The 12,284-nt window shown below is 34.1% G+C and overlaps 2 protein-coding genes across 2 annotated transcripts; both read right to left on the minus strand.

Moving 5' to 3' along the window:
• Positions 1 to 1,527: 1,527 nt before the first annotated feature.
• On the minus strand, positions 1,528 to 5,366 carry LOC137823514 (uncharacterized; the record flags this gene model as incomplete). Its single annotated transcript, XM_068628689.1, has 4 exons — positions 4,362 to 5,366; positions 3,911 to 4,310; positions 3,409 to 3,551; positions 1,528 to 3,228 (listed from the first exon to the last, which is right to left on the minus strand). Coding segments are annotated over exons 1-4 (3,249 nt in total), but the record flags the coding sequence as incomplete, so codon positions are not given.
• Positions 5,367 to 9,013: 3,647 nt separating this feature from the next.
• Positions 9,014 to 11,108, minus strand: LOC137825818 (phenolic glucoside malonyltransferase 1-like). The gene has a single exon (XM_068631604.1). The coding sequence runs from the start codon at positions 10,737 to 10,739 to the stop codon at positions 9,288 to 9,290; it is 1,452 nt and encodes a 483-aa protein (XP_068487705.1). The 5' UTR covers positions 10,740 to 11,108; the 3' UTR covers positions 9,014 to 9,287.
• Between the last annotated feature and the right edge of the window lie 1,176 nt (positions 11,109 to 12,284).

Consider the following 12,284-nt stretch of genomic DNA (forward strand, 5'->3'; position numbering starts at 1 on the left):
CAAAGCAGAATCACATTCCAGCCAGACATTAGTAAGCCCCATCTTTTGAGCTTCCTCCATAGCATGTATAACCCCATAAAACTCAGCAACCAGAGCAGTCTGAACTTCAAGAAACGCAGAAAAAGCTCCAATAAATTCCCCCATACTCCCACGAAAAATACCTCCGCAAGTAGCAAGACCAGGATATCCCCTAGCAGCCCCATCAGTGTTAATTTTTACCCAGCCTGGTGAAGGAAACTCCCATCTAACAGGAAGAGGACGTAGAACTTTACCAGTACGAGTGTTAATACCAAAAAACTTTAGCACATTGAAATCAAACATATCATTCTTCATTGAAGCTTTAGACGAATTACCCACTAGACAAGTTAAGTCTTTAATAACCAAAATAGCCTTAGAAACCTCAATCTTATCCTGAAAACGAGCATAATTCCTCATACGCCATATCATCCAAATAGAAAAAGTTATCACAGCTAGCTTAATTAATTTAACCAAAGGACTACCATCACTCTTAATAAAAGAAAGAAGATCATCCTTATTAGAGAAATGATAAGTAGGAAAAATGTGTTGAACCCAACTCCAAATACGCAAAGCATTAGCACATTCAAAAAATAAATGTTGAATAGATTCCTCGTGCTTTTCACAAAGCGTACACATAGAACAAATATGCAAACCTTTATTTTGAATATGTTGATCTGTAGGAAGCCGCCCATGAAAAACTTTCCAAAGGACAAGAGTTTTGGAAGGCGGAATATATGAAGACCAAATAAATTTACCCCAACCACAAGAAACCCCTGGATCCAAGAAAAAAGTCCTAGCTGATTTAAGAGTGAGACGACCAGACTCATCTAGAATCCAATTAGGAATATCCTGTACCGCCCTAACCATGATATGACTAAAAAGATGAGGCATCTGCTGTAAAGACAATGGAATACTCCAATCACTACCTGTCCAAAACTGAGAGACTGTATCCAGAATACTAGCACCATCAGATAATCCTGCAATATTTGCTAAAGAAGAAGTAGCACACCATTTATCATTCCAAAAATTAATAAGAGAACCTGTACCAACAGTCCAAGAAGTATAATCAAGTATAGTAGAATAAAACTGCTTAATTCCAGGCCAAAGAGATGACGATCTATAAACCATTCGAAACTCATATTTTGATTTAAGGACCCTAGCTTTCAAGAGCAGAGACCAAGGCTTGTTGCTATAAGCAAAGTTCCAAGCAAGCTTAAGAAGATAAGCATTATTTTCATGGTGAAAGTTAATAATTTTCAAACCTCCATTCTCAAGGGGAGAACAAATCGTATCCCATTTAACAGTAGCTATACCTTTTTTCAGAATATCACCAGTCCAGATAAAATTTCGACACCACTGTTCAACTTGCTTAAGAAGAGAAACAGGCCATTTATACAAATTAAAACTATAAGCTATAAGACCCGTAATCACCGTATTGACCAACTGAACTCGACCCATCATGCTAAGAGATTTACCTTTCCAAGAAGCTAGCTTCAATTTGACTTTATCAGCCAAAGGTTGAAGAAAACGACCCCTTGGAGCACCAACAAAGATAGGCACTCCTAAATAAGTGAAAGGCAAACAACCATGACTACAAGAAAGAATACGCTGAATTTTGGTGACAAATCTTGTAGAATTATCCATGGTGAAAAAACTACTCTTAGAATTATTAACATATTGACCAGAGAAATCACCATATGTTTTAAGAAAATTTCTCAAATTTCTAAGAGACTTAGTATCCGCCCTACAGAAAATAAAAATGTCATCCGCATATAAAATGTGAGAGGGAGTGAGAAAACCTTGTGGACTAGCCATATGTAGAATCTTCTTATCATTCACAAGCTTTGAGAGACCTCTACTAAGAACTTCCTCTGCAAGACAAAAAAGTATAGGAGACAAAGGATCACCTTGTCTAACACCTCTACTACAAGGAAAAAAACCCACCAAACTACCATTTATTCTGATAGAAAGCATAGCTGAACGGAGAATAGTATTAATCCAACCGACAAACGAGGGGTGAAAACCAAAGCGTGACAAAACTGATAGTAAAAATTTCCAACTTAGAGTGTCAAAAGCTTTGTGAATATCAACTTTGTAAGCCACATTGCCTCCGTGAACCTTTTTAGAAAGCAAGTTAATAGCTTCAGAAGCAATACTAATACAATCTTGAATCTGTCTGCCCTGCACAAACCCATACTGATTAGGAGAAATAATTCTGGCAGCCACAAGAGCAAGCCGATCTGCCAAAATCTTGGAAATAATCTTAAATTTAAAATTAGCAACAGCAATCGGCCTGTAATCTTTAATAGATTTAGCACCCTGAATCTTAGGAATAAGAGATACCACATTACTGTTCATTCCAGGGAGAACCCAGTTTTGTTTAAAAAACTGTTGGACTGCATTACAAACATCTGTCCCAATAATATCCCAACAAGAATGATAAAAAACACCACCAAAGCCATCAGGACCTGGAGCACTATTACCATTAAGGTTAAAAACAGCATTCTTGATCTCCAAAAAATCAGGACATTTAAGCAACATCATATTCTCCTCAGAGGAAACCAGCTCAGGAATATAAGTACCAATAAAATCTTCCATATTGTTTGCATCCTGATCATGAGAAATAGACTCGGCATAAAGAGTTTTATAAAAGTCCAAAATATGTTCCTCAATGAGTGTAGGATCCTCAGTAACAACATTATCAATTCGTAGACGATGAATCCCACTAAAATTATTCCTCCTCTTGACCACAGCATGGAAAAAAGCAGTATTTCTATCCCCATCTTTAAACCAAAGCATTTTAGCCCTTTCTTTCCAAAACAAATATTGACAGTGAAGAGCCTGATCAAGCTCGTCTTTAGCGATCCTTTCTTGACAGAGAAGTCCATCAATATCAGACATACTAGCAGTCTCTAAATTTTGTTGAATACCAAGCAGAAGACCCTGTTTAAGAAGAACTGCATTGTGAACATTACCAAAAGAATTTTTATTCCAGTCACGTAGCTCAACTTTCAACCTTTTTAACTTATGATGTAAAATAAACATAGGACAACCAACAACCTTATTAGCCCAAGAATCATGAATAAGCTTCATACATGAAGCGTCTTGAAGCCACATAGAAAAGAAACGAAAATTGCTAACCTTCTTCAAAGAATTACTAGCAAGACTAGTAAGAATAGGGGAATGATCAGAACAATTTTTAACAAGAACCTGATAAGTACAAGAATCTCATTCATCCAAACACACTTCGTTACATAACGCCCTATCCAATTTTCTATGAATTCTATGGAGCCCTCTCCTTCCATTACACCAAGTATAGCAAGTACCGGTAAAAGGCATACAAGAAAGATCATTAGTATTAATCCAATCAAGGAATTCATTGCAAGAAACTTGATTAGGAGCCACCCCTCCTTTACAGTCATCGGCTGAGAGCACAGCATTAAAATCACCCATAATACACCAAGACCCTATGAAGGAACTAAGATCCCTCCACAAAACCCGTCTAGCCACGTATGTGGTAGCACCATAAACACCTGCAAAACTAAAACATTTATCATGCAAATGACAAGTTACAGAAATAAATTGTTCATTTACCAAGAAATTTCGAACCAAATTCGGAACCGACAAACACCAAAGCTTAGCAGCTTTATTAACAATAGGAGACGTAGCCACCAAATGCATATTAACAGATTTGAAAATGACTTCAAAAACATCAGTGTACGGCACCATAGGTTCAGCAAGAAAAACCAGAAGAGGTTTGTGTAGTTTGAGTAAACTAATCAACATCTCCACAGTTTTGTGGTTTCCCAATCCTCTAACATTCCAGAAAAATGAAGAGACTTTCATTGCGACGGTGTGGAGAGAACTGCCTTAGCAGTTTTTTTGGACTTACCACTCTTCTTAGGTGGTCTCCCTGGGTTTCTTTTAGTGCAAACTATTTCCTCCCCAGTATCACTGTCATCCTCCTCCATCTCGTTGGGATCAGCCCAAAATTTTGAAAGAACATTTGTATTTTCCAAACCATCAAAAGAGGAAAAGTGATTTTGTAGGACCAACGATAGTGCTTTAACATCCGCAGAAGATTTAGCCTTATGAGGTTCAACAATGGCACTAGACGTACCAATATAAGGATCACCTCCCACATCAGTAGTGTCTAAACCATCAAGAGAGGAGAAGTGATTTTTTAGCACCAACGACGGGGATGGTACAGTCACAATAGCAGAGACCTCCGCATGATGACCATCAATTGGAGTATTGGATAGGGTTGTAGTATGAACAGGCGATTTAACCCGCTGAGGAGAGATGGGACGTAACTAAGGTGATACCACCACAGGAGTCAAGACCTCCACATGATCGGAGCCCTTGGCTTGCATAAGGGCAGGTGAATTCCTTAGCGTCCTCGTTTCTGGGAAATTCGAAGTGTGAGTGGGCAATCCCTGCCTGGATTCATGATCCGAGGCATCTTCAAGAGAAGGCATATCAGCAAAATCGTCCTCCACTCCACCTGGTTTATCAAGAGCAGTATAATCCAAGAGTGACCCTGCTTTAGCTCCGGCAGAAGCATTAATGTTCAATTTATCAGTGTAACCTTCCACGTGCTTCGGCTGCGGATCTTTTTTACGATACTCTTTACGTTGTTTTGGGACCTCAGTCCTCCCCTGATCTCGTTCAATTATCTTATGAGAAGATTTATGTTGAGACCCAGGAGCACGACCCTGATCATGAATCACTCGGCACTGAGCAAGCTCATGGCCTATCACCTTACAGTGAGAACAAAACGGAGGGAGCCATTCATATTCCACACCAGCTACAAAGGTAAAGTCTGAGCGTTCAACCCAGAGATGATCAGGAAGAGGGGACAACATATCAATATCCACCAGTACTCTAGCAAACATACCCATTTTCTTTCTCATAGTATTCTCATCCAAAACCAAAGGAGTACCAAGACATTTTATGATTGAAAAAATCACATGTGGCCTCCAATACTCCAAAGGCAAACTATAGATTCTAACCCAGGCTTGAGTTTTTGTACTCTTCATGGTAGTTGGAACAAAATCTTTTGTCCAGGCAAAAAGTCCCAAGAAACCCGGAGATAACTTCAAGGAACCCATCCCGAGAACCCACCGCATGTCTTCTAAAGAAGCGAACTCAAACTCATAAAAACCCTTCCCAAGAGGAATTGCTTTCCACGGTCCAAGAGCCTTCCACACCGGCTGCAACTTTTTAGTTAAGTCTAGGTGTGTGAGAGGTTTATCTCCTTTAGAAAGAATAACCCGACCATGTAAATGAGTCTTGCAATCCTCAAGGCCAGCCAAGTATTCTGTTTCATCGATCCAGACCACAATCATGTCTCCCTTAATATAAGGAGTGGGTAACTCGGACAAAGGAATATCCTGGGAAGTCCTCGTGTTGCACTTCTTTTGAAAAGTCTATAGTCGTTATTTTTTGTGAATTCTTTAGAATTGAAACAACAATTCTAATCGACCTTGAAAACAAGCACAGAGCACGAAACGGAGGCGCGTTTAGGGTTTGCGGAGGCGCATTTAGGGTTTGTGGCGGCGCGCTTAGGGTTTGCGGAGGCGCGACAACGTTCCATCGGACCAGTGAGGAGCGGCGATCAGGGGCGGCGGGCGTGCGTTCACGTTCTCCACCAGCACGGCGGTTCTGATCGCGTTTTGTGCGAACCTCTTCACCAGGTGCAGCGGACGACGACGACCAGGGGCTGTGAGGGCGGCGCGCGACTAGGTCTATGCGCAGTGGTGCGGGGCGGTTGTGCGTGGCGGTGGTGTGTGGCGGTGGTGCGGTGAGCTTTTGAAATGGCAGAGGGTTCTAATGGTTTCATCATCCCATGGAAGTGTTTGAAGGATAGGGAAGTATCTCCTGCGAAGACTGTATATGCTAAGTCTGGACAAAAGAAAACTTTTGCTCAAGCTTTAGGAACTATATCATAATTCAACTTATTTAAATTTATATTTTAGAAAAGTTAAATTTATTTATATTAATATTTTATTATAAACTTTTATTTGAATTATACTATAAAAATATTTTTTTATCTGACTTTATATTTTAAATAATTTTCTTTAAAATTAAAAAATATTATTTTCTACAAATATCCATGAAATCTATAGGTATATATAGAAAAATCTGTAAATATTTGTTTCAGAAATATCCAATATAAGTGAACAAATAATGAGAGGAAATTGTTTAGAAGGCTCCTACTCTCTACAACCACCTGTTCCTTCAATTAAAACACTTAAATGTCCTGATATTTTCAGAAAATAAACAAGGTCGATAAAAATAGATAAAATAATTAAAATTATAAAAAAAATATTAGTGAAACTTATTTATCTTTTGATTCTCTGTGCTATCAAACAAATTCAAATGAACTCCATGTCTACATTTTCACCATATCCAACCAGACACTTTAAGCAATTTTAATTAACCAAAATATACAGACAGTAAATACTAGAGTATCGTTTTATATTTTAATCATTTTCTGCATTTAAAATAATATTTTTTCATTTGTTTTTCAAAACTTTTATTCCTTTTTTTTTGTTATTTGCTAAATGATATGATTAAAGATACGTGACCACTAAATAAATATAAATTAAATAATTTAAACTCTAACCCTTATTGAAGAAAATAATTATTTTCCAAATTTTAAATATTTAAATTTAATACACATACATCAATAAATACTCAATGAATGTAAATTTAGACTTACAATATCTTATTAATAATAATAAATTACATTACAAATCCTACTTGACTGAATTATACCCACGTGTTCCTCTTTAGGTGCCTTAATTATGGATAAAAAAATATTTTCTCTTATTTATGAAAAAAATCAGATTGTAATAATTGTAGAGTTTGTAGGGTTACAGCCATTACCTCGTAGGGAAGTTCCCTCAGGTCACTGACACAACAAGAAGTTCCTTTATTAATTTATCAAATTTCCTAAGAATTTAAATACTTTTAATATAATTACAGTTGGAGATCCCACATCGACTAGAGATAAGGACATTTCATAATATATAAATGGATGCAGACCTTAATCCTATGAGCCGGTTTTATGGGGTTGAGTTAGACTTAAAGTCCACTTCGTAACAATTACATATTTTTATAGTATTTTTTAATTCAAAATTAAAGTATATCTGGACAACTTTAATTAACTTATATATACCCAATATTAATTTAATCAACGCTCTTTGTTTTAGTATATGTTTTACTAATTTGTTAAATAAACATGTTATGAAATATCATTTTCAAATTCAGTAAAAGAGTTCGAATATGGTTATATATAAATACTAGATAAACAAATATATAGATAGTAAAGATGTTAATTATATATGCATAAGAGATCAAATAGAAATATGAATTTCTGGCGATGGTCTGCTTTGCTATATGTATTCTAAAGAAAAGTAAGTGGTTATTTGATAATTTATTTATATTATTTAAAATATATGAAAAATAAAAATATTTCAATAATTTATAATTTCCTTAATTAAAGCATTAAACTACTAACATTTTTCTTTAAATTAAACAAAAACTTACCATCTTTCAAAAAGATTAGATAATTGTCTTCCACATATATACCGTATGATGTATAAGGAATTATAATTTGTGTAACAAGTTTTAAAAAAAGATTTTGTCTTATACAAACTTGATGTTTGTTAATTTGGATTAGGCATTTGAGCTTTTTTTTAGAACAATGGTGGGAGAGGTGTAGAATTTTTAATTTTGATATGAGTTTTGTAGGTAAATGAGTGAGGAAAAAAAAAGACAATGAGAATAAGAAGTAGAATGTATCTTTTAGTATGTACGAATATATTTGAATTAGAATAATTTTTAACAAGTTGAAAGTGTGAAAAATGAAATTCAAAAATTGAAAAAATGAAAATAATTTTTTTATTAAATTTTTCATTTCTAATAAAATATATATTTAAAGTAAATAATCAATTATATTTAAAGTAAATAATCAATTATATTTATAAATAATTAATTATATTTAATATTAATTATATTTAAGAATTAATTAATTATATTTAAGAATTAATTAATTATATTTAAGAATTAATTAATTATATTTAATAATTAATTAATTATATTTAAAAAATAATTAATTTTATTTAAAAAATAATTAATTATATTTAAAATATAATTAATTATATTTATAAATAATTTCTTCAAAAGGCTACTAATCATATAACTAAGTGGACTTTAAGCCTAACAAACACATGTTTAGGATAGATTTCAAATACCTCTAATACCATATAAGAAAATTGTATGTAAGGAGATGAAAATAAGAAAGAAATAAACTTGTGTATACATCATTAAAAAAAAGTCTTTTCAATTTTCAAGTGAATTCTAATTAATTTGTTATACAGAGTGGATAAATTAAGAATTCACCGCTATAAAATATAATTTCTCAATATAAACAATAAATAAGTTTAATTTAATAAAAAAATATTGAAATAAAATATTTATCTTTTTCACTTTTATTAAACTTTTAACCAATTCTTAGTTTTCAAAACTTTTTCAGAGAGAATCAGTGGTACACACTTAACATTATTAACTCATGGTGGGTCCACTTCCACTTAAATTATTAATTCGTTGAAATCATGGAAATGAAAATCCCCATGAAAAACAAGAGAGCTTAAATATTTGTACGTGTGACGAAGCTATAATATATATATCCTACCGAAAATCGATAGTTACTTACCCAAAATTTCTCTATCATTACTTCTCAAAGGTTAATTAAAGTTAAAATCAAATTAAAGATATTAAAATACAATTAAAAGACTATTGAACCTATAATAATTTTTATAAAAGACAAAGTTTAATAAAAATAGACTTTATAATAACTTTTATAATTTTAAACTCGTACAGATATATCAATATTTCAAGTAACTTCAATGTTGGAATATCGATATCTCACTCTTCTAATCTGGTGGACGAATAGCAGAAGAAGACTACAGCTAAAAGATAAGAAAAGTACATTGTAATGCAAAGTATCTAATATAAAACAAAGGCTCCCAACCTTTTTTAAGAACATGATAGAATTGTATCAATGATTATGGATACTCTTACTTCACTTTTTATGCTGTAATGCAAAGTATCTAATATCTCGATAAGTTACACAATTCAGAAACAACCAGAAGAAAATAAAATTGAGAAGAAGAAAAAGTAAATATATGATAAAAAAGAAAAGGGCAAGTTTGTGTGCACATTCTTCAATTTCAGATGACATGTTCCATTCGAGTCTTGAATCACTCATCTGATAATCCTCCATAAAACAAAGTGCCAAATAGTTTCATCACAGGTTTCTTCAGAACAACCCCAACTTCAACACCACCTTTGTTATCTCTGTTCTCTGCCAATCCAATTGTTACGGCTCTATCGATGGATACTATCTCAACCTTCGAAGGCTTACCCCAACCAAAATCAATCCCATAAACCCCAAACCGGTTAGACCCTGCAATTCCAAACATTTCAATTCCCTCTTTTACCAAAGCTATAAATCTAGGAGCCACAGTATCTGCCCCATGAAAAACACTCTCATCTAACATCTGTTTTATTTTACTATGAATTCTTTTGGCAATAATAACAAACCCTTCTTCTTCTATAAATTCCGATGGCTTACCATCCACCAAATGCCCCCACACACAGTTCCCAAAATAGTTTTCAGGAATTGGAGGCTCCAACCTGGCCCTACAATCCACACTGAACCCAAAACAAAACTTATTTTTCTCCTTTTCAACTCCGTGCCAGGCCTTGGCAATGCAAGCCGTAGCATAAGCACACGTTAGGACAAAAGTCGACAGTTTGGTTGGTTTTGAAGAAACCCCTGAGTTTGAGTTTGATTCTTCTTCAACTATGTCAACACTGTCCCACTTGGACAACACCCTATTCCTTAATTTATCCAAATCTGCTCCCGTAAGCACAAATGACCCTCGAGCATGATCTTCCAATTTTGGATGGAAAGATAGAAGCTTTAGGCATCTTGGGTCGCTGTCTTCATCTGACAACAATTTGGAAAAGAGGTTATCAATACTTGATGAGCTCCCGAACACAGTCGCTGTTTCGATGACTGTTCTGTCAAAGAAAGGCTCCAACTCTGGAGCCAAAGATGGGGTTGGTGATGATGACTCAGAGTGATCATCATTGGTTTTGCACAGAGAAGCCCAAGCTTTGAGGAAAAGAGTTGAAGATTTTCCGTCAAGGACGGCGTGGTGGGTGCTGATTCCTATGGCGAACCCTCTGTTAGGGAACAGAGTGATTTGGAGAGCCATAACAGAGGCCCGAGAATCCAAGGATTCCAAGTGGGGCACCAAACAACGTGATTCGGATGCTTCTTTGGGAGCGTTGTCCAACGCATGGTCGAAATCGGCTTCGGATTCTGCAAGCACCACTGAAACGGCGTCGCCTGGGGTGTACTGAACGACGGGCTTGGAGGAACTATCGGGCCACACGACATTGCCGGCGAGAGGGGGAAAGTGTTGGAGGGTGTGAGAGAGTGAAGTTTTGAGCTTTGGAACAACTTGAGTGAAGAAAATGGATGGGTTTGAATGGGTTATAGGGAGGGTATAGAAGAAGATGCGTTCGACAGGGTGAAACCTGAGCCAGAACATGTCGAAGAATACGAGAGGGAGGGATGTTTGGGGTGCAGAGGGAGGAGCAACCCTGCACTGTTGGTGGATTTTGATGTTGTTGGAAGCCATGTTGAGAAAGCAGAGAACTTGTGTTTCTTTCAAGATTGGAACAAATAAGGGTGAAGCTTTGGTTTTATGGTGAAAATGTGTTTCATAAATCAACAAATTTGCAAGCTGGGTTGATTTCTAGATCTGAATTTGAATTGAATAGTTAGAGTGTAATAATATTCCAGAATGTTTAGGCCCCCAGCCAGGTCAGTAATTCTCAGTGCCCAATATTCTTTCCTAAAAGTTGTAGACTGTTAGGTTAAATATAAATTTAGATAATTCATTTTTAATTTAATATACTATTTGAATATTGATGTTTGAGTTGGTCATTTTGTGTTTTTTGTTTTTGTAAATTTTTGATTAATCTCTAATAAAATATTATTATTACTCTTTTATACTTATTATTATATTTTAATTGTGGTCCCTTATTCATAAATAAATCACGCAATTTCATATTTTTTCTAAAAAGAATATTATATTGCAGTTAGAAACTATAATATAAATTCATTTTCATGTTTCGATACATATATTTTCAATGCTCATATATAATATAATCAAATACTAAAATTCTCTCTTAGTCATATTTATGTCTATTAATAGTTGTTAGTTAATTTTAAATATATAATATTTTATATTATATTCAATCACTGATTTGATTCCGTTACTGATTTTAAACCGAAAGCCGAAAAAAAAATTAAAGAAAAATCACTTAGAAAATGTATTTGACATTTTACCAGTTTTTTATTATATTTTGGATTAACTTGATCTTAAATGTCCCTTTTTTTTTTGTTTGCAACACAAAAGGGTATCTCAAAATATAGTATTTTTTAACATTTTATCTTTTTTCTTATATTTATTTTTATTATATTAATTATTTGCATGATTTTTCCTCCATTTTCTACCATTTAAATATGGGATAAACATTTATATTTTTCTAAAATATGAGTAAAAGGCAGAAGGATCGATGAATACAATAATTGACATGGTAAAATAATAGAAAAATGGTATAAATAATGTTTATATATAATTATTAAGGCATATAGAATGACGTGATGATTAAATTTTTTTTGTTGCTTTGATCCTAGTTCCATCCGAGACGGCAAGCAGAAAAAATTGACCACAGCTTAGAAATAATATTTGCTAAACAAATTAATAATAATAATAATAATAATAATAATATATGTTAATATACAAAATTGTTCTTTGCTAGTTTGTACTAAGTTGATATTTTGTTAAATTCTCTGTTTTTGGTGACAAGCAAAAGTTGACCTGTCTCTTCTTGTCGTGTTTTCTTTTTCTTCTAGAAAGTACATATTTCAACATTTATAGTATTCTGTTTGGTGTGGGTATTTTAGTAAATTACCAGTTGGAATTTCACGCGGTGACAAGTGACAAAATCTGGGAGATTGAATCTACTTTCTTTATGTTGTTTTAATACATAAGCAATAATTCCAAACCAGAAGACTTGTGACCTTTATGACCTATATTTTCAGAGAAAATAAATTATATATATATATATGATTTATTTGAAGCAAGAAGTATATATAAATGTTTTGATTTCTGTAA

Source organism: Phaseolus vulgaris, chromosome 8, assembly GCF_000499845.2.
Source record: "Phaseolus vulgaris cultivar G19833 chromosome 8, P. vulgaris v2.0, whole genome shotgun sequence".
Lineage (NCBI taxonomy): Eukaryota > Viridiplantae > Streptophyta > Magnoliopsida > Fabales > Fabaceae > Phaseolus > Phaseolus vulgaris.

Excerpts from the sequence above, each read along its gene's own strand:
- LOC137825818 (XM_068631604.1), bottom strand. The coding sequence starts at position 10,739 with ATGGCTTCCAACAACATCAAAATCCACCAACAGTGCAGGGTTGCTCCT.